The sequence below is a fragment of the Gavialis gangeticus genome, unplaced genomic scaffold, assembly GCF_001723915.1.
Source record: "Gavialis gangeticus isolate Ggan-Ray unplaced genomic scaffold, GavGan_comp1, whole genome shotgun sequence".
NCBI classification, from domain to species: Eukaryota; Metazoa; Chordata; order Crocodylia; family Gavialidae; genus Gavialis; species Gavialis gangeticus.
Genome location: NW_017729012.1, coordinates 2662817 through 2685409, shown reverse-complemented (window position 1 = coordinate 2685409; position 22593 = coordinate 2662817). Strand labels below are relative to the sequence as shown.

At 38.7% G+C, this 22593-nt stretch overlaps 1 protein-coding gene across 1 annotated transcript in view; it reads left to right on the top strand.

Moving 5' to 3' along the window:
• The first annotated feature begins 19728 nt into the window (after positions 1-19728).
• PAFAH1B1 (platelet activating factor acetylhydrolase 1b regulatory subunit 1) overlaps positions 19729-22593 on the top strand; it is a 45964-nt gene continuing 43099 nt past the window's right edge. The window contains exon 1 of the mRNA XM_019511033.1: positions 19729-19966. Within this exon, the coding sequence (XP_019366578.1) occupies positions 19935-19966 (32 nt within the window). The 5' untranslated portion in view covers positions 19729-19934. The remainder of the gene's footprint in view (positions 19967-22593) is intronic.

Here is a 22593-nt window from a genome sequence, read left to right as displayed (position 1 = left end):
CTTTCATAGCATTTTTTTTCTTTGCTTGCATTTTGCTGGGGTGGGGGAATACTAATTGCTGTAACAATGAAGTCTCTTCTTTAGGGAAGAGTCTAGTGGTGCAGGAGCCTTCTGAAATGAAACAGATCTAGTATTCTGTTTTCTGGCTTTTTTTTTTTTTTAATCCTGCAGGGTGGATCTTGGTTTGTCTGGCAGTAAAAAAAAAAAAAAAAAGTGACCAGTCACTGTTGCAAAGCAAGGATTTTTGTCTAATTCTCCTTTTCACGTATTGACTTGGATTTTTCACTTGTTGATGTTATTTTATTGAAATAAGTATAAATTAAGGATTATGACCATATGTAAGGAAGGCTGTTTACATAGGTGAACCGAAATAACGCCTGGTGAATCCACAGATTGGAGCTTGGTGCTCTATTTGTTCCTTCACATAACTTGGAGGTGAGGCTGGTTTCTAGCAGCACACCAAATAAAAGGACACATCCCTACACTCGCTAGTGCCCCCAGCAGGGTAACTTTATAAGGTGTATAGCCTTGAAGGTGGGTTGTGCAGTTGTATAGTGGCATGTTGGGATTTTTACGGCACAAATGTTTTGTACAGCCTTATCAAATCACGGTAACCAAGCAAGTCATCTGTGGTAATACTGGTGGGATGGTAATACTGGTTCTCAGATTAAAAGATGTGTAGAAAAGGCATTGGAACAAAGGGCTAGGGGAATACAATAGGATCATTAAACATAGAAAGGTCATCTTATCATCATCATCAGGAATGACTTCTTTTTCCTAATGTGGTGAGCGCTGTTCCCACCTGAATCTAGTCCTAGAGAAAACACCACATTGTTCTGATGAGCTGTCTGAACCATTTTTGTTTTGTGCTTTTCTTGGTTCTCTTTCAGTGTTTTGTGTTTAGTCTTTGGTATCAGGTAAACTAGACTTACTTGCTTCCATTTTACTGCAACCAGCTGGAAAATGTCAATTTTATTTAAAGGTCGAGTTGGTCTACTAGGGAAGTAGGATCAGGAAGGGTTTGTGTTCATTAAAGATGTCTCTTCTCTAAGATGTCTCCAGGATAAGTAGTAGTCACCCAATAAAATACTTATCTCCTTGTAACTTTGGTTGATTTGTGGTCCTTGGAAATATGGAAGATTCATCTCTCTCTTTTTGTGTAATACCTTTTGTACAAGAGTAACCTGTTAATTTTCCATGCTGTGAAGAAAATAGGAGATATTACTTACCTTTTATAAGCTTCATGCAAGGTCTCTCCTGCCAGTGTATTTAGCATTTCTTCCTACACTGCTTCCTGTGCTCCACCCAGCCTTGAATGTTCAGTTTGTCTCCTTTGTCTGCTCTCAACTTAGCCTTCTTACATGGCACCCGTTACATGTGGAATGAGCAATAAGTCAACATTTATGAGCATCTTCCTCTTTCAAATATACTCACTTCTTAAGGCCTATATATGAAACTTGTATCTCAGCTGGTACTGATTCTGCCTTTTTGGGGTCTATACCCATTCTTCAGTAGGTATTCTTACTATTGAAAAATGCCATGTATCTGGTTCTAAAATGCATTGTGTATGTGAATGGCAAAGAAGATCCCTGTTAGGCTGAAGTGCTCTGAATTTCCAAATTATGGACAAAGCTGGTGTTTTCTGAACAGTTATGGTTGCAATGCTGCCACTTAATTTAGCTTTCCTATAATTTTAGCTTGGAAAGCTGGTTAGGCCTGAATGCAGAAGAAGGCATTTCTTTGGAGGCAGATGAATCTTCTGTGGTGTTTTTGTCAGGGAACACGAACCTATCCTTACCTGAAAGTTTAATTTCTGTACTTTAACAGCTCTCTATTGTCCGTGCATAGTTTTGCTCCCATTCCTCCCATTCCCATTCCTTTTCTTGGCTTGAAGATCAGAACATACATATGTTTTGCAGGTGACGAGATCTCGTTCAAGGCCTGTTTGTTGGAACTCTGTTCTCAGGTTCTGATGGAAAAAGTAGGATGACAAACAAAGTACTGCTATTAAGCTAACTTTGATATGTCAACTGGTTCCCCCAAAATATGTCTTTATCATTAAGCATTACTGATGATAGCAGGGCTTTTGAAAATTATTCAGCTGAGCAAGTCTGCTTGAGATACAGAATTATTTATTTATTTATTTATTTTAAATAGTAAAGGCCACTCTCTCCAGTGGGGTTGTGGTTTGCAGTTGAATTCTTTGGGTATTATGATGATGGTATTTACTAATGTTGCCTTGTGTCCTTTGGTCTGCCCAACAATCATGCAGATGTTCACATCATGAATGATATTCTTACTTGAAGAATCATGGCAGTGAAACTGAAAGAACCAAAAAACCCACGGTATTGGAACACTTAATTCTGGACTGACCAGGGATAGCTTTAAAGGCAAAAGTACTTGAACCAGCAAAACTTCCTACAGAACCCTACATGAAATGTATTCCCATAACCAAAGGGAGGGTGCATATGATCATCTTCTAGCGTGAAGCGTGTGGCATAATTGGGGGTAACATCCTCACCTGTGGTGGTTGATCTGTGTTATCCACTAAACCACAGTGCCTCAGATGAGATTAGGACAGAGATTGGGTTCAAAGTCTGCTGTACAGAATTTTAAAGGTTTTCTCACTGATAAAGTGCTCTGAGGCCTAGTAATGAGCAGTGTACAGTGCCAAGAGTTTTTGGAAACCATGCTTTTCAGGTGGGTTCAGTAAGCACAAATGCCTCCTAGACTAATTATTTTGGTTGGGCAAGTTTTATATATTGGGTGTGGAAAGGAAAGCTGGATTTTCTAGGTTTTTAATCTGGCATTTTATTTGCTGTAGTCTGAACAGCAGTGTACATCCTTGTATTAAGGGCTTAACATCAGATGCATGTTGAGGTGAGGTTCTGCACGAGCAATAACTGACTATTGTTGCTTCTGACTTAAACTGGTGAACTGTCGTCCTCGATATTTTTTTTTTTTAACATATTTAATGAGATTTGGAAGGTATTGGAGGTAAAAAGCGTTGTTTTTAAACAGCTTTTAGCTAACTGTTATGGCGCTGTCCCATTGCTTATAAATCCAAAGTGCTCAAAGGCAAAAAAATTAATATCAAAGGATAAAGTAAATCTTACAGTGGTAGTGATATGTTTTCTTCAGATTAAATATGCTCACTATACTCTGAAGTAACCTTAGCTCTGACCTAAGTGAAAATGCTGTTTCATCAGTATTCTCAAGAATAAGCATACAATTTTTTTGAAAGCTGATGGCATATGCTCACATTAATGTCACCTTAAGCTGTATCAAATACAGTGCTACTAGTCATGTTATACTTTCAGTTAAAGAACCCTTAAATGCATGTCAGCTGACCAAATCAGTAGCTGTTTTAACCAATTTCTGTTGTGAAATATATTTTCTAGATAATTTATAGGCCAAGATTAAAGTATCAAAGACATCCATAAATATCCCCAACAATTTATGGTTTGGTTAAGAGTAACTACTGCAATATGTGTGTTGTGTTGTAAAACTGTTACGGGAAAGATTCCTTTATTGCTTCTTCACATTTATATTCTTGGAGTTTCTGTCTGTTTGTTTAGCTCATATTGCTAATGAGTTACCACCACGATTTTTTTTTCTTGGTTGGTGGAATTAAGTTGTGAGCTAATGCTAACCAGTAGCTAACTGACCTAGAGATCTGGAGTGAATATACCCAATTATTTGACACATCTTCATGTCTGAGGCTTCCAGTTGATGTTTGCAAACAGCAGTGTCAATACTTAGTAGTGATTTGCCTCCTGTCTCCTGTGATAAATTGGTTTGTGCCTGATTAGATTTGGGACACCCTTTCAAGAAAAAAGTGTTGTAGGAAGGAGTGTTGGGGACTTGGTTGAACATTTGGAGTTGTGCGTTGTCTGTGATGTAAATCAAAGGGCTTTGTGACTTTCTGAGACTTTTTCATGCTGCAGATACTTGTGAGAGAGAAGAGATTAATTCCTAGGGTGCTGGCCAAACCTGAATTAACTCAGTTTAACTAGTAAGTTATTCTCGACTCTCCTAATGTTCATGTTGCCTTAGAATAGCTGTTACATTTTTCTTCTCAATAAGTGGTTTTAATTTTAGGCATTAAATGAAACTTTCTAGTAGTGTAGTCTATTTGCTAGGAATTGGAACCGGTTTAAATTTTTATATCTCTTTATCCACTGGTATACAACTTTGCTTGTTACAGAAACAGAGTGGTGTCTGAATGTTGGTTGGTTGCCCTATTTGTTGCAGTCCTTGGTCTTCATATCCTTTAGATGGAAGAAGGATCCCTAGAGTATTATAGTGATGGCTAACACTATTCCATACAAAATTTGTACTCTTCTCTCTGATGACTAACATTTCTCTAATTAGTAAAAGGTGGATGTAGGCACCTTGCCCCTATGAGGGAGATGTGTGTCTGATTGTAGCCCTCATGTCAGCTTCTTTTGTTACCCTTGCCTTCAGTAATGCTAAAATTGACGGCTGTGCTGGAAGCTTTTGGAGGGGTAAGAAGCAGTATCATCTAATTGTAGCTGTGGGGGTTGGGAACAGGAAATGTTTTTCCCCTTCTCTAGGGAAAAATACAGCCCTATGAAGTATCATTTAGGTTCTTTTGTTTTGATTTGGTTTTTTTCCTGTGTCTTCTAAAGCATTATCATAGACACCCAAATTGACACTTTGTTGTGCTAGACATACTGTGAGTCTCAATGGCAAGGATCATTTGGTATTTAAGCGATTTTTTTAAAAACAACTCAAGAAAAACATTGAACTTTAGTGTACAAGGTTGTAACTTGATAATCTTGGTTTTGTAACGGAGCAGGCGGTTTAAAGAACCAGATGCAATATTTCACTCTGGGTATGCTCCTGAAAACTGACTTAACAGTTCAGGTTTACAACTAGATGCTTCATGTGAAAGAAGGAAGAACTAAAAGAATAAATGTTAAAAGTGGGCTAGATGGTTGGATGAATGCAAGGAATGGCTCTTAATTGCTTCAGATATCTTCAGAGAGAAATGTTCCTTGGTATTCCCAACTTTGTAAAGAAAATTAGTATGTTGAAGACAAATGTTAAAACAGAGATTTATTATTTGGAAGTCTTTTCACTGTTTTTGTTGTTTGATCAATTAGAAGAGACTTCTTGCATAAAATCATTCCAACTCTGTAAAATATGGCTGTTCAGGACCCTACTTAAATCTTGAGAGAAGTAACCTCACTGAAGGAGATGGAGCCCCTTCCATTTCCAGAATAGGTGATCCTTCTCTGATCAAGAACGTGACTGAAAGAATGTAGTCATGAAGCACCACAAAATATTTTTTATTATTAAAAAAATGGCTTTTATTGACTTTTTTAAATTTAAAAATATATTTTATTTTCATGTTTTAAAAGTGCTCTTTAGTTTGGAGAGTAATGCTTGAGGATGAATAGGGCTGGTGAACTAACTTCAGCCGGTTTGTTGGACTTTTTATGGCCAGTAAAGAGGCACAAGCCCAGAGTTAAATAATTAAGCCATTTTTAAAAAAAACTGAAACTGCTTAAATGTTCTGATAGATTTTATATTTGCCAGGTTTTGTTTCCCTCCTTTTTTCAGAAAATTGAAAGGGCGCTATTTTAATCTGAATTTATAAGGGAAAGTGTCTTGTTTACCAGTTTAGGTTAGATGGAATAGGGTAAAATGGGATTAAGTTTTCAGGTTTTTGGTCTTTAAAATACGTGTAGCTCTAAAAACACTTTCTGGAAACTGGAATGCATAATAGAATGTGTTTAGAACAAAATTACACCATTTAAATTGGTCCAGGTTCAGTGAGGTGACCTTTTTTTCTTGCATGTACTTCAGAAATTGTGGGGAAGTATCTGACTGTCTGAAGTGACCACTTTCTTTAACATGGTATGGAATAAAATAAGGATCTGTAATATACCAGCTCCATACAACGAGAGTCTAGTCATTATAGTGGATGCTATCAATTCAGTGGGCATCTACTTGTACAATCCTTCTTCCAGATCTTGTTGTTTAACTTCAGTTCTTAAAAAGTGACTTGCACTCCTTAGTGAATTGGAAAACTTGCACAAAGGGAAGAAGCTAACTAGACAAATGGGGCTATCAAATGTATTGAGTAAACCAATAGGAAAAAAATTGGAGAATTCTTCCAGTTAAAAGTAACCTTTGTACATTTAAGAATGGAGGGTAAGCTTGCAGAAAAGTGACTGTCAAGTTGTGTCCTATAAATATTTACCTCTGACTTGTTCTTAAAAAACCCGTACAGTTCAGATTTAAGCTTAAAACCGAAGCTTAAGTAACTTCAATTGATGTAACTTTGATTCTGCAGTGTACAGCTATTATCCATATTATGCTCAGTGTTACACAGATGCATAACTAGACCTATTTTCTGAAAAGTCCTTGATAGGATGGGTGTAAAGACGTTTCCATCTGTTACTAGTTGCTAAGAATTGCTCAGTTTACAGGACAAATGCAGAGTTTTTTTTCTTATTATTAGTTACCTCATTTGGTACCATTTGGAATAATTATTCCACACTTCACCTCTTTTGAATTATTTTATGGGTTGTCAGCTACTTAAACGTTAAAACCCCTCTCATTCTGCTCCTCTAATGTTTGATAAAATGTGGGAAAATTGTGGCATGTCTAGTAACCAGTTGATTCCTTTTGGGTTTGTGGTCTTCAGAAGTTAAAATAGGAATTACTTCTTCAGTTTGTATACTGTTCTATTGAGAAGTATAGTTGATTGTATTTGGAACAAGTTATACTTTTTCAAATGTTTTAACTCTTGTTTGTGGGGTTCTTACATTTCACTGTTACTATTTTATGAGAAACAGCAGGGAGATTTGTTGGTTTTATTGATGGGAAAATTGGGGTAGAGAGGAGAATTATGAGCACCCAAAGAAAGGATATCTGAGGGTGTTGCATTATACAGAGTTAAGTGATAGAGGGCAGCTTACCCTTCTTTGCAACCAGTAAGCTTCTCTTTCCACATATTGGTCATTTCCTATTAAAGCCTGATAGAGATACTGATCCTTTACTGGAATTTTGTTCAAATCTGATGAATGGGTTGCTTTCCCCTGTGGTGCTTCCTTGTCACCTGCTTGATGATGATTGGGACTTGTGCATTTCAAAATCTGAGCCCCTGAGTTGGTGCCTGCCAATAATGGGAAAAGCCATTAAGATTTGTTTTTTTTGGCTTATAAAAGACTTTTAATGCATTAAGGCCAAATCTGACTCATTTGCAGTGGGATACTTTCCCCCAGGATGGTCTAAAAATGTACTTAAGTGCACTTTGGCCTTGTGTTGAGAGCTGTACAGTGCGTTTCCTATTATTATTATTATTATTATTATTTCATATATAAAATAAAAATGCATATAGTTAAAATCACCTTAGTTGAACTAACACAGGTTCACTTTATGCCCACACAGCACCTTTTCTATTCTAACAAGTGTGCGTGTGTCAGCACTTACTGTTTGTAGATGCGTATTTTGGGGAAAATCTAGGCAGCCCGTGCAAGAGAAGGCTACCCAGGAGTTTGCTCACTCAACTGCATCACCAATATGCAGGGACATCCCTGCATAAAGGGGAAAGAGGTAGCAGAACAGTCAGCCAGATTAAATGTGGATGCTCATAAGGTCTTGTTCATCTTGCAGAAAAGTACACTGAACTGGCTGTAGGAAGGTAGTTGCATAATGTAAATGAAATACTTAACTGATGTAGACAGTAACAGCTTCTATCCATCCATTGTATAGACAGATGAGAACCAAAAATAAAATAAGCTACTAATTGTTTGTTTGGTCATTCTTCTTCAATCTATGTGCACATCTTGCTTGTGTTTCCCTTTCTCCCTGTCAAACTCTGTTTTGTGCTTCATATCCCCTTCTTTGGAGTTCCTGGGCTGCTTCCTTTTGGAGGGGGCAGAAGCCATATGTATAGCTTCAACAGTAATGAATTAACACTTGGTACAGGGGTACTGAAAATGTGATCATCCAGTAGTGTAAGATGAGGAATAAACAAGGGATGGTTTTCTGTATACTTTCTCATCTGGCATGGCAAGCACTAGAAAAATTCAGTAGGCAGCCTGTGTGTAACACATTATGGGGTCAAATCCTATAGGTCTTACTTGGGGGTCCCTTTGAAATTAATGCGTATTTTGCTTCAACAGAGGTATGTCTAGTAGCTAGCAATGCAAGTATGCTATGATTGTTGCGACTTTATCCTACATGGGTAGAAACTAGTAAGAGTGATACTATGGCATTGGATTAAGATTTGATACTTCAAAGATTGCTGGAGAAGATTAAAGCAATGGTGGAACAAATGGCTACGATAAAGCAAAGGGGAGGAAAAACTGCTGTAATTTTATTGTCAAACTGTCCCAACATGCTTGGATATTGAAGGGGCCAGAATTAGCTGTGGTACCAATGCAGTAACTATTAGCAGTGTGAAGTGAGCTAAGGGTTAAGTTAATACCCTGTAGAAACAAGTCTGAGGGCATTTGGATTGAAAGCACCTGTTTTCAGCTGCTCCACCATAAACAGGGGGTGTTGTTATATGGGAATTTCTCACTTCCTTAGAAACTATACTTTTTGGCCTTCTTTTCATAGTCTTAATATACTCACTAAATGTAGTGCAAGAGATGGCTGACTCTAACCAGCTTTCAGTAAACAATAAACCTGTAGCAGAAACTTGGTTTTAACTTGAAAAGCAGTGGAGTAAAAGTTCAGTTTTGGCATCTCAAATGTGTTGGATACTTGAAGGATAACATGTAGTGGCTCCGGCTTCAGACAGTGTGGAGACAAAATGTAAAGCATGAGTGGATAACTTTATGAATAGGAAATGAGCTGGTGTCATAAGAACGCCTAATTCTGAGCAGCTTATTTGCTTTGATGTGTCATTACTTCAAGTAGGTGAATAGGTGTATCCTCTCACCTGACTGTTCCTGCAGAAACAGGACAGGCTCATTTTGGGTCCATAACACCACTTAGACTGCTGTACCTTCGTGCAGGCATGTACGGAAATCAGTAGTCCAGCAGCGTTTGAATGATGTATGAAATCCCTCATGAACATAAGGGGTGAGGCATTCTTGTTTGCTGTGTGAAGTCTGTATCTCCAGGTTGGTAGAAGCATGTGAATTAATGTATTTCGGTATTGGATAGGGAAGGAGAAATCCATTCTGTCATTGAACTAGTAGGTGTGAAAATGAAATTGTTTGGCCACCATACCCTGGTATAGAACTTGGTGGATTCTTTCTTGGTTCATTTTCAGAAGCTGGTCTTCCTAGAGGCCGATTATCCTCTTGGGTTTTGCAGGTGTTTCTGATTGGTCAACAGAAATGTTCAGTTTCAAACATGCATGCCCTGTTCAATTCTCTACAAAGGTGCAGATACTTTTGCCAATTTCACCTAATGCTCTTGATCATGAGAAAGATGGGAGACGGCCCTTAAATTCAGGGGTGATTCAGATACCAAGCAAATTTGGGAGTATGGTCTTGGGCAACACTTGAGGGAAAACTTCCTCAGTCCCACATTGTGATGGGACTAATAAAATGTATGCCTGATTGAAGAGAATCTGCAGGATTGCTCAAAATGGTGTCATCCAGAATCAAAAATTCTACCTGTTTAACTTTGCTACATGTCCATGGCCCGTCAACAAATAAATAGTACCTCAAACATGTAACAGCCAAAACCCATGTAAAAAGCTTCTGTATGCTAATGGGTGCTTAACTAAATTTGGACTCCATCTTCATTAACTTTTGGGTTGCTTCCTTCCCTCAAGTACATGAGTTTTGGGCTGTCAAGCTGATCCCTTTTTAGTGAGTCTTCCACTGGCCCCTCCCCTTAGTAAATGCATGCTGACTCTTGTATTTTCCTGTTCCACTACTTTTTGCGAGGCTCCGGGAAACATGAAAATCCTTTTTCGTCCCATCTCCTAGGAAAAGAGCACAAGGTGCATTTGCTGTTTTGCTTTCTTTTTCTCCCCTGCAGGGACGGATCCATCTGTGTTCCAGCCAGCATTGGCCCAGTTGCCTCTTCTCTGAGCTTGTATAGGGGAAAATCTCTCTTGTTCCTGTAATAAGATAGTCCCTTGACTGTGTCATTGCTTTATATTGTACTTTATTGTGCTTGCTACTCAAGCTTCACAAGTGAGACTGGATTATCTTGTTGATCTTCTGGAAGAAATATCTAGGTGCAGACTTTTTAAAATCTAAAATGTGAAGTCTGGTAACATGAAGAGTAGATGGGTGAGATGAGATGGAATCTCATTTTGAGGAGATCATGCTTTCCAGGGCAGTAAGCAAGATGATTCCTAAAGTAGGGGCTGCCTGCTTATCTGCACTCAAGTTTCAACACTATCCTGGGAAGTCTTTCAGTTAAGCTGCTGTAGGAGGGTTTATAAAAGCTATTTTTGAACATGTTCCTGTGGGAGATCTTACTCCAGAGGAGTGAGTGTTGTTCAGATTCAAGGCCAGGCTTCATAGGGAGGTAGGGAATTGAAAGCAGGTCTGTCTGTCTATTTTGTTTTCCACTCCTGTCTTTTTTTTAGAAATGCATGAAGGCTCTTTACCTTCCTCTTGCATCTGTTCTTTTGTTGGTATGTTGTGTTAATCAGTGGGAGTTGATTCAATTTGATGTCTGGAAGTGCAAATCTGTTCTTGAAGAAGTGTGTCTGTTTACTTCTTCAGAGAATTATCATGTTAAATTGGCTGCATGGTGTTGTGAGTAAGGACAGTAGGAGAAGTCTCTTCTTGATTTAGCTTAGGAGAAAGGGTATAACTGAATTTTCTATATTCTTTCTTTTTGGTCTTAAATAAGAGACCTGTTTGATCCATTACATTGTTTAGCATGTCCTGCATTTGAGAGAGAACTTTTCATAGGCAAACTTATTTTTAAGGTTTTCCAGGTAACATCAAAACCAGAAAACAAGGGAAACCCATCGTAATATGAACTCCCTGACTTTAAAACGTGAAGCAAAAGCTATTCAGACACTTCAAAAAACAAGGACTGGTTTAATCTCAAAATAGATGGGACATTATTTGGCCAAAGAGCATAAATTCTTGTTCTTAAGGTACTGTCCATTAAAGTAGTTGCCTCTAAAGTTATGCGTAATGACCAGGTAGACCTGAAAGATATACAGCTTATGCAGTATATAGAGAAGTGGCAATGTTCTTTGCTTTTCGTTGATGTGGATTATTTTTTTAATGGACGAAAATTGCTTTTCCTCTTCTATAAACTGTATTCAAACAGTTACATTGATACAAGTGATTTCATTGAAAAAACACACAACCCCCCAAAACAAACAGGCAAACAAAAAAACAACCCAACCCAGCCAAACAAAAAACTGACTCTGGGTTTGGTGCTCACAACACTTGAGTCCAAACTTAAGAAATCTATGCTCTTACGAAGAGCTTAATATATAGTCCGACATGGTATGCTAATATTTCATATGGTACACTAACACTTCATATGTACACTTCCAAACTTAATTTTTGGGGTGTTTGTATCTGTCTTCTAAAATGTCAAGTTTAAAGGGGCCTCGGACTGTGGGATTTTTGCCCATTTGTGTTCACTAATACTGCCAGATGGCTGCTAGGCTTATGTTATGACTCTTGAATTAATTTTGGCTTAAACAAATGACACCTTTTGTTTAGTCTTTATGGCAGTAAAAATTATTTTTCTCTTGATTCAAAATTCCACACCTAATTTAACAGGGTTTAATACTGCTACATTATAAGCTGTCTGTAATTTTTCCATTTGAACAAAAGCAAGAAAAAAAGCTTTTGAATTTGCATCTTCCAGGGAAGAAGTTGCTATGGGAAAAGGTAAATTTTGGGTAGCCTGTGAATTAGAAATTCTGGGTTTTATTCCTAGTATTGCCACTGACTTTGCTGGCATATTCTGTCTCAGTTGAGCCAATTAATAATGGGAGATAGATAGATATTTCTTTTTATGTTGTTGTTGAGATTATCTATATCTATCATATATATTTCTCTTTATGCTGTTGTTGAGAGAGAGAGATTCTCTTTGTTGTTGTTGAGAGCTCACTTTCTGACAAACTGGGCTGAAGATATTGTGCAAAGCCAACCTTAGTCATCTCTAAGAAAATGCCAAACTTGTTCGTGAAATGCCAAAGGAAACCTCACTTGCTGGACCAGTTTTAGTGCTTGGGAGTACTGATGAAGGTTGAGCATCTCAGCCACACACTTGTCCTCTTGATTTATTTGTTTAAATAGTATATCATTTGTAGTCTTGGTTAGCTTGTGTGCAGCTCTGATGACAATTCAGACAACAGTGGTGTGCCAACACACAGCTATCTGTATAGCTTAGAAAATTCTGAGCAGCTTTTTTGATCCTGCTTGCATTAGTGGTAAAGGAAAGAACTGTGGATGTTTTAACATCTTTGGGGTACAGGCAGTCCTTGGACTTCCGACAAACTTGGTTCCTGAAAACTGCGTCTTAAGTTGAAACGTTGCAACTCGGAACCAATTTTCTCATGAGAGAAAATGTTATCAATGGGGGATTGGTTCCTGACCCAAGGCCCGATACCCTATTTTCACCAAAAAACACCAGAATTTTGTACTCAGTCAATTTTAGATGACTAATACAGCTACATTAATGTATTTATATTGTAAATAGCAGTCATATTGATTTGGAAGGACTTCTTTGAGATGACTGCTGGACTTCTTGAAGGGTTCTTGGCTGGAGTCTTTTCAGGAGTCTTGACTGCAGGTTTTTCTAGAGTCTTGTCTGCTTTCTTAAAGTGTCCAAGGAAGTTTGGACAGGTGTTCTCCAGGGAGATGTGTGATACAGTGAACTTGTCTGCTGGGATGGCGTCACATCGGATCAAGTGTTGTAAAGTCAAAACTGACGTCAAAGTTGAAACGCTGTCAATTTATAGACTTTGTAAGTGTGAAATGTTGTAACTCTAAACGTTGTAAGTTGAGGACTGCCTGTATTCTAATGTATTGAGCCCTGAGATGTAGGGAAGGGAGGACTTGGCAAAAATAGATGTGAAGACAAATGATCTGGCTGGGGACATGTTGCCTACCTTATTTGTGTTTGTGTGTGTTGGGTTGGGAGATGGACATCCAAGGCAGATAGGAGTTCATTGTCTTGTATGTGAATGGTACTGATCTGGAGCCAGCCATATTTCAATCTGGGTAAAAATGAAAAGTTTTTGTGGAACAAATAGAAACTTTGGCATAAGCAGAACCATTAGTGGCTGGTACTCTGTATTAGCATTTAAACAGCAGCTGATACTCCATGGAGAACTTTATACGTAATTCTGCTTACGTATTGTGTGTGTATGAATATAACACAGATATATTCTTTCTTTGTAATGCAGAGCAGTAAATATTTTCATGAAGAGGGATTTTTTTTTCTTTCAGAAAAGATCTGGTTGGTCTCTTGCAGTCTAATCCTCTGTTTTCCACCACTTGATTCACAGTGGAGTCAATATCTAAGCAAGATTGATTTCAGGTAACCAATTATAAAAAGTACTCTGAACTGACCAGAGTTTGATCAATGCTCAGTGAATTTTTATGAATCCTGTTCATGATCTTGGTAAAGAGAATGGAAATATGCATTTTGGTTCACAGAAGGTGCTGGCAGCCGGCCCTTCTTAGCAAACTTGAAAAAATACAGGAACTGTGTTGGGATTTCCTCCAGTTTAGTGTCAAATTTGATAGAGCTGTCGCTTAGGAGGAATGGTATCATGTTTTGGGTCTGAGCCCTTATGGGTATCAATACTTTCTTAAATCTCTATAACATAAATAGGAGGAAATAAATAACTGCCCTTCTAATGAGGAACATATCTTGTTACTGCTAAGTAAATCAAGCATTACTTTTTCTTAATTTTTTGCATGTGGTACATCTGCAGATATGTAAATCAGCATTTGCTCTTTTTTGTTAGACAAACCTCAAAATCAAGCAGCTAAGGTTACAGAGATGTGAGGGGGTGGGTCTTCCAGGTGGTGGTGGGCCAGAAAACCCACTATCTGCTTTTCAGTCTGATTGAGCATTGATCAAACTGTAGTCAGTTCAGAGTATTAGGGGTTTTTGGTATCTTAATTAAAAGATAGGATTACTGGAACTTTTGGGAAAGGGCATTGGCAATGTAGTGGTATTTGGCAAAGATAAACCAGACAGAGACCCCAATATCTTTTAAATGTTCTTCATGTTTGTCAGTGATTGTTCTAAACTCAAGTGTTTTGTGGCCACTGTCCAGTATATTGGTAACTCCATTAAAATGAAGGAAATTGTATATAGTACCAAGTAATAAGTGTAAATTCTGCAAGGTCAGTAGACTAAATACACTGGGGGGGCAACTTTTTTGGCAGGCATGCCACAGATTAGCCCTGCACTCTCCCCAAGTGCCACTCTGATCCCCTTCCTTTGCCTGATCTCCTGCTCTCCTTTTCTGTTCCCTCCCTGAACTGCTGCTCTGCCTCCTGCCTCATCTGCTGCTGTGCTGCCCTTCTCTTCCCTTTCCTAATCTGTCGCATGCCACATACAGAGGCTGCCAATGCCACTTGTGGCACTCATGCTGCAGGTCTGCTACTCCTAAAGTATTAAGACAAAAGTAGATAAGCTCTTGGCTGGATTAAATGTTGTTGTTTTTTTTTTTTTTTCCAAACTTGCTCTCACCCTGGACCAGTAATGAAACTCTTTCATGCAAGCAACCTATAACTTTACCCTTGACTTGCATCATGTCAGTACCATGTCGCTGCTAAACAGTGTAGGGCTAAGTCTCTCCATTGTGACTCTTTTTACTGACATCATTGACTAACTTGTGCCTGGGATGTTACTATATTTCTTGTGTAGCGTAATGTGTTGGGAATTCAGTTTCACAATTCAGACAGCTTTTGGCACATCTTACTTGGTATAACTTCAGTGCAGTAAAGGCCTTTAACTGCAGTATTAAGCCTCCTTACTCATTCAGATGAGTCAGATTAAGACTTCATCTATGACAGAAAGTAGCATATCTATACAGCTATTGGCAAGAAGAATTCAGAGAGTCTGAATTGAAAAGCAAAAGAAGGAGAGCTAATGCCTGGTAGCATTATGAGCCTTCGTTACAAGCTTATTGTGAGTGTGCTGTGGGATTTTTTTTTTTTAAATTGGGGCATAAAGGTACTTCCAGTTCTCCCCCTACTCATCTCCTGTGGGCTGATCTGCCCTCCGGCCCACACACAAGTGCTGATCACCTGTAGCTCACATAGTTTGAGGTAGGTGATCTGAAAATTAAGCCTTTGATTTTTATTATAGCTAACCTAGAAACTTCCACTTTTTTTCTGAGAGAGAATTAAAAACAGAAAAAGTGGGAACTTGGCCTGTTCTCTGCTGACTACATGAAATCAAGTCGTGAAAGTTCAAAGTCTGTGTTAACTGCCATGTCATTAAAGCTAGTGGAAGGCTTCAGAAACCTGATCAAAGGGTTAGGGTTCTTAATTATGCCAGTATGGAGTAAAACTGTGCTGAAAAATCAGCATATACCTTTTTGGGGGAGGATATTTGCCACTTTAGCCAGAGAGCCTAGTGTTTAAGACCGTGTCTGTACTGTCTTAGTTCTGTAGCATTTTAATCCTGTTTCGTACAATCTGTTTGAATGACTTGAATTTTTGTAGCTAGACTTAAATTAGTGCCCTTGTGCAGGTAAGACTAGATTGCTGTTTCTGTGTACAGAGTTTAAGTCGTAGTTGGCTAGTTTAATGTAGTTTTTGGAGACTCATGTGACAGAGTTATTGTGGCAGCATGGAGTGCTAAGGGAATGGGCCAGAGCTTTCAATAATTCTCCATGGTTCTGTGGTAGGAGGTAAAGCAGTGTTGTCAGTGCCTCCAGAAATAGATTTTTGCATCATGTCTTTTATAGCATAAGTTGCAGTATTATATCGAAATATGCTCAATTAAAACAGGTAACTTCTCTCATAGCCATCAGTTTTCTTTTTGGGTTTTTATTAAAAGGCACTTTTTACTAGATTAGAAATAAATTGCTGTTTAAAACAGTGTATTTATTTGAGGCTAGCTTCATTTTGTTTTCCATGTACACTTTTTTTTATTGGATAATATTGTCAAATTATTACTACAGAAAATAATGTGACAGTCTTCCTCTCCCTCCTATTAAGTTTTCTTTGGTAGCATTCGGAGACTAATGGCCTGTTAGGAGCTTTGTCGTGAAACAGTGAATGAGCTTAGTGTGAACAGTATGACAGGAAAATGTAATTGTAGTTCTAGCTGTAGTATAACTTCACCAAAATATTGGAGCATGACTTTTCAGAGTTGTTATTGCACAGCTATTAGCAAGACACCTGATGCAACTGGTTGGGGCAGGGAGTGGCTTTTTACTGTCTGCTTAATATTAATTTGGAAGACCATTTGGCGCATAGAATAAATAATTGGTATACTCAATTTTAAATGGTTTACATCCTGTGATCTACATATAAGTTTTACTAGGTATAGTAAATATTGAACGTTGTGTTCCTTCTCCATATATGATTTTAATATTATAGTTAGCAGTGTTAATGTTTAACTGATAGCTGGCTGTGAGAATTGCAAGTGGAACAGGAGATTTCTTAAGGTAATTTTGTGGGTATCTGTTAGTGACAAGTATTGCTGCTTTTAGTATAGGTATTGAGATTTCCCTCCCCGAATTAGCAGGGTCTTGTTGTTTTATATTGTATTTAGAAAGACATATTTGTAGCTTGTTTTTCAACTTGAATGGTATATTAGATAACTGAACACTTACATTCAAACCACAAGCAACAGAGAATAGTTCAGCTGTTTCACACCACCATTTGACTAGCAGTGCTGAAACCCATGACAGCATTGCCCTCTAGAGGGCACTTTTTTAGTGATTTGAGGGGATATTGGCATTTTTACTAACCACATTCACCTCTAATTTCTATTGTGTACCCCATCTTCACTGTAGTACAAAACATCATCTTTTAGGAGCTGCATTGTCTCCCCAGGTAAGGCACCGACACAAGGTAGTGAAGGGACAAGTTAGAGCTGCCTCTTGCTTGAAGCATAAGAACATAACTGGCATTTTATTGGATCCACACCATAGATCCATCTTGCCTGGTATCCCATGTCACAAAGAGGAAGAGAGTGGATGCTGAAAAGGAAGAATGAACAGGTTATGACCAAGACTTTTCCTCTACTCTTCTTGCACTTGCATCTTCCAGCATTTAAGGTCAGGAAGTTTTGATTCCTTAATTCTCATGGTCGATAGCTACTGATGCACATCTCCTCCAAGAGTTTGTCCAATCCGTTTCTGAATCTGACTGAATCTGTCAGCTTCCACTTCTTGTGGCAGTGAGTTCTGCACTTCAGTTGCATGCTGTGCGAAAAAGAACTGTCTCTTGTTTTAAGCTTAATGTATCTTCATTTCATTCTTATGATCCTTAGTTCTGTATTATAAGTCACAGTAAATAACAGATCCCTGTTTTGCTTTCTCTTCACGGTTCAGTATTTTGTAGCCCTTATCTTTTCCCCCCATAAGCGTCTTTTCTAAACTGAATTGGCCTAGCCTCTTGTTGTCTGGAAAACCCTCTGTGCTATCAGGTCTTATGCCAAGGTTTTACTTGACTCATTTGCCAGGGGAAAATGGCTATTACAGTATTTAATTTAATTGGCGGTTTTGTTTTGTGTTAGATTTTTAAGCTGTTTGGGGTAGGGACAGCATGCATTACTTGCCTCTAACAATCATGGTAAAAGCACTTTAGTTTTTCTTTTGCGTTAGAATGTGTTCGCCACAATTAATCTAGTGTTATATGTTGTGGTTTGTTGGTTAATCTTGCCTCCTCATGTAACACCTAATGAGTAACACTGGTCTAAACGTATTACCGAGCACAGTTTAGCTTTGTCTATGGTGTCTAGTCAAATGGTATCAATTGTTAGAACAGTGGAACTTTTAAGCATTATTCCTAAACCTAGATCCTGATCGCCTAAAGACTGAAATGTATAGGAAAGCTTTCCTGACTATACAAAACAACACTTCCAGTATAAAATAGTCTGCTTAATAAAAAGTTGAGTAATTCAGGCATTTAATGAATGCGGATGTGCACAAAAAGTACTGTAGCATCTTGTATAATGAATGAGAAGTGGATGGGGGGACATTAAGTAATTTTAATTTCTGGAATATCTGATAGAAGGTAATAAAGTCAACTAAGATCTCTAATGAGAGAGTCTGAATAGATAACTTGAAGTTTTTTCCTTTTTCACATCATTCTTAGAAGGCACTTTCCTGATTGGTCAGACATACTTGCTCTTCAAGGGTTTGAGCAAATAGTATGGTTCAGACTCTTGCCAAGTGCACACAGAAAATCAGCAGTGATGCAATGTGTACTGGCTTTGGCACTTGCTTATAATGACGACATTGTTAGTTACACAACAGCATCTGCAGCGTGGAAGTCATTGGCACTGCAGCGGCAGCTGCTAAAGTGATTTGAGTGATGATTCCTTACCCAGATGTACTGGACAGTTGGGAGCAGAAGTCACTAGCCTATTGAGAATTAAAGTTCCTAGTGCTGTGTAGGAAGAAGTTTAAATGGTGTAAATCAAACGGATGGAAAGCAAGCTTTCTGGCCTGGGTGTTCCTCTCACTTAAATTTCTTAAATTTTGGGAACAGTGGTCAGAATATAATTGAAAAATACTATTCTATTGGATTATTTACTGCCCACAACACCCGCTTCAGTACTGTTGGTGCAACAGTCTTGGGCCAACCTCAAGCACCAAGAGAACCATGCTGCCCAGGGTTTTTAAAATTTGTTGTATTAACAACATGGAATTGGTGTGAAGACTTGGCATTAGATGAATTCTTAGTAAAACGTTCGTTTTCCCTTTAGATGTATTTAACCCATGTTAGAGTGCATATTCTTCCTGTGAGCTTTGCTCAGATGGTGGTAGGAAGAGGAATTGTCTTCTGTGCCAAGTAAATGCTTATTGGTGTATCTGCTTAGTGCCATACACACGTCAAATGTGCATAATGTCATAAATCCTTAGCTAAGAGAACCACCTAATTTGAGCTCAGAAGTGAGCCTAACGTATCTTTAGCATTGCTTTATGTTGTAAATTTGATGCAATATGCCATGTTACAGTGCAAAGTCCCAGGAAGCTTCTAGCTTGCGGTCAGAAACACTTTTGCATTGCTTTAAACTCCACCCTTGAATTTCAGCCAGTGTCAGAGTGCCCTATAGGACTGTTGCTTGTCTGTGCCATATATTGCAAACTGAAACAGAATAAAATCATTAGCAACCTTTACCATATTGTGTGGAGATAGTGCTTGTATATGTTGCATGTGTATAATGGCTGTGCTGATGGTGGTGTGGTGTTCTTCCCCCACCACTTTCCATTAAGAAGGTGCTCCAGAAGCTTCTTGTCCATGTCCCAGGTACTAGTAGAGCCCCTGAGACTGCCTAATTTTGAGATGGAATGTGATTAGTTTGTGAAAGGGATTATGATATTGTTGTGCGCGGTAGCTTACTGGGCTTTCTGATCCAGAAGGGGCCTTTCAATCCTGTGCTCCTGAAAGCAAAAGGCGGACAGAGATTGTGCTGACCCAGAGATGGAGAAATGCTGACAGGGTGTAAATTGGAATATGTTATGTGGAAAATGCATTAGTTTGGGCATGAGTTGCCCATCTATTTTTAAGATACTATTTGAAGCTGGGTACCTAATTCTTCACAAGAGCCCAAAGTGGTTCTGAAAAGTTTCTCAATAAAAAAAAATAATAATGTCTTGTTTTCTCTTTCAGACGGAATGAACACTCCTTGTTGAATGCCTCCAGATTTCCTGTGGGATTTCACACGTGGAGAATTTTTTCCTTTTGGTTGAAGCTATTTTGTGGCAGATTAAATTGTGGATTCAGGGTTTCCCAAGGTTTTTCGATCTTGAGGACGTAACAACAGCTGAATCACGTTAACCTGACATCAGAGCCACGATGGTGCTGTCACAAAGGCAACGAGATGAACTGTAAGTGTTTTCATAGAGTGAAACATGGGCTGTTTTACACTCTTTCTATTTCCACAGAAAAGTACATATTTCATTCCCACCTACATTCCTTGAAAAGGTGATGTTCACATTTTGCTTTGAGTTTTTTGTGGATTATCTTTTTTTCATCTGCTTGTATATTTATACAATGGCTGTAGTGGCAAAAGGAATAGCTAAGTTATATAAAAGCAAGCTAAGGTATGATGTGGGCAGTGGTGAGTCAAAGTACAGATAGAGGAGAATTAATATCAAATTATTCTTTATAGTGCTTAAAGAGAATTAGGTTTAAAAGCAATATTAGCATCAGCTGAAATGGGTAATTGGTTTTGGCCTTCGAATAAAGAGAATTCTGCTGTGGAAGTTTGTCTTTATTTAATGGGCATAGACTAGAACAAATTGAAGTTAAGAACTTTAAAAATATATTTTTTCTATATCATCTTCAATCCTAAGTGCGTGTAGGTCTTCAGATTGAAAGAAATGGAGTAAAAACAATGGATAGGGGAAGGGAATACAAGTGCAAGCAAAATGAGACAGGTAGTGTAACTAACAAGGCTTTTTACTTTCAGCCTGTTTTGTTCTCTGATTTAGTTTTTTGACCTCCTGTCCTTGACCAGCCTTCTTCACCCTTTAGTGTTTTAATGATAACCTCCTTTCCCCCATCTCAATTTCCATTGTCCTTGTCCTCTGCCTCCATCAGAGTTTGGTGAAAGGAGTTCAGTCATGAAGGGACTAAAGCCAAGTGGTCTTTTGGAATACTTGCTCCTACATATTCTAAGGGGGTGGAATAAAAAGGAAGAAGACATGTCTTGAACAAATCCTGGTGCACACTTTGCTGCTACATCTTTGCCTCATGAGTATCCAGTCAGCAGTATGCCTCTTGGGGTACAGGTGCCTGCCCCAGGAGTCTTGGAGGAGTCTGGCTCTCTTTACCATTTTGTCTTAAGCTGTATTTAAAAAGACACGGAGATTGAATAGTTCAGACTTAGAACAATAGAGCACATGGTCTTCTGTGCTTCTGCTTCCTTCTTCCCAGTTGGACAACTGCCAAAATGGCCCATGAATGCATGGCCTGACCTGTTCCTTTTAGTTGTATTATAAAAATGTGAAAGCAGTGGTTGGATACCTTTTTCTTTTGGAGAACATTGCTTGTCATTGTAGAGGTATGAAAACAACAGCAAAAGTTAGAACTTAGTCTTATTAACTGATCTTGGACTTGGTGTTTTCCCCCTTTGTATATTTGTGGATTTAGGAGTAGACAGCTATCTCCCTGGTGTCAGAACAGTCCTCTTAATATGTATTATATGCATGTCATTTCATCCTGTTATTTTACTAATTAAGAATTTTTAAATGAAGCTCTGAGGTAAAATCTTGATGGATTGAGACAGTGCATCAGCTTTTTTTTAATTCAGCTTTTTGCAAACGGTGTATTGACAAGTCCTTAAAGAAGCCACTCGGGAGAGGCTTCTTGAACACATCCAGAATTAAATTTATTTTCTTATTTACTGCTTGAAGTTTTGGCATCTGGAAGAGATGTGAATAGGGAGTAAAAATAATGAGCTGTATTAAGTGGATAATTAGTAACTGATGAGGCATTTGGGGGTTAACTTTTTTAGAGCAGTCATTCTCAACCAGGATGCTGGGGGTATCCTGGTGTGCTGTCAGGTCCTTTGAAGGTTGCCGCAAGGTGTGAGGAGGTAAGTGAGATATAAGGAGATAAGTGGTAGATAAACACAGGCTCAGGCTGGTCCCTGTCTGAAGAGTTCCCCCATCCCCACTGCCTAGCCCCTGTACAAGGGAGTAAACTCTATAATATAAAGTAGTTTTTGAAACTGGGTGCCACTCAATTCATAGAAAATAGGGTGGGGTGGCTCAAGTCCAGTGAGGTGTGCTTCAAGCCCAGTAAAGGTGCTTCAAGTCCAAAAAGGTTCAGAACCACTTGCAAGGCTTGAGAACGTGAGAGGGAGGCCAGAGGAAGTTCTTATGTTCTTAATATGAGAACAAAGAATAAATATTGGAGTGAGATTTACAATTCTCCTCTGAACTTGAAGTGATGGTTAGAATGAATGCTTGAGGGGAGACTGGGATGGCAAATTTAGGAAGTATGGGGGAGCACAATGGTTAATAAAGAAAGGCAACTAAAGGGAATTTGGCTTTGTGATTCAGTGCAGTGATACTTATCTCTTTCTGTGGGGTAGAGATGTACCGCTATCCAGGGTGTCCACAGGAGGTGGACAGTGGAATGACCTTCAGGGAAGGTTAGCTGTGAAATAAGCAGAGGAAACTGACAAATAAGCAGTCGCAAACCAAGCAGTGGCAGCACCACTAGGATGTGGTGAGGACAGTAGATGGCAGTGCTTTCCCTCCTGAAAAACCACATGCATCTTTGGTGCTGTGACATGCCAAGTACAGTTCACTACCAATATAAGCCTGACCAGCCCTCAGCTGTGGCTCTGCAAGTCCTCAACAGCGGAGCAGGTGGAAGAAAATGTTAGAATCTCAGTGGCTGCGAATGCAGATGAAGGCTCAAGTGGTACGAGGTACCCGGTTGTCTTGGTCTCCTTGCCATTGGATCAGGGTTTTGTTCTGTCAGGAGCTTACGTGGAAGTTGA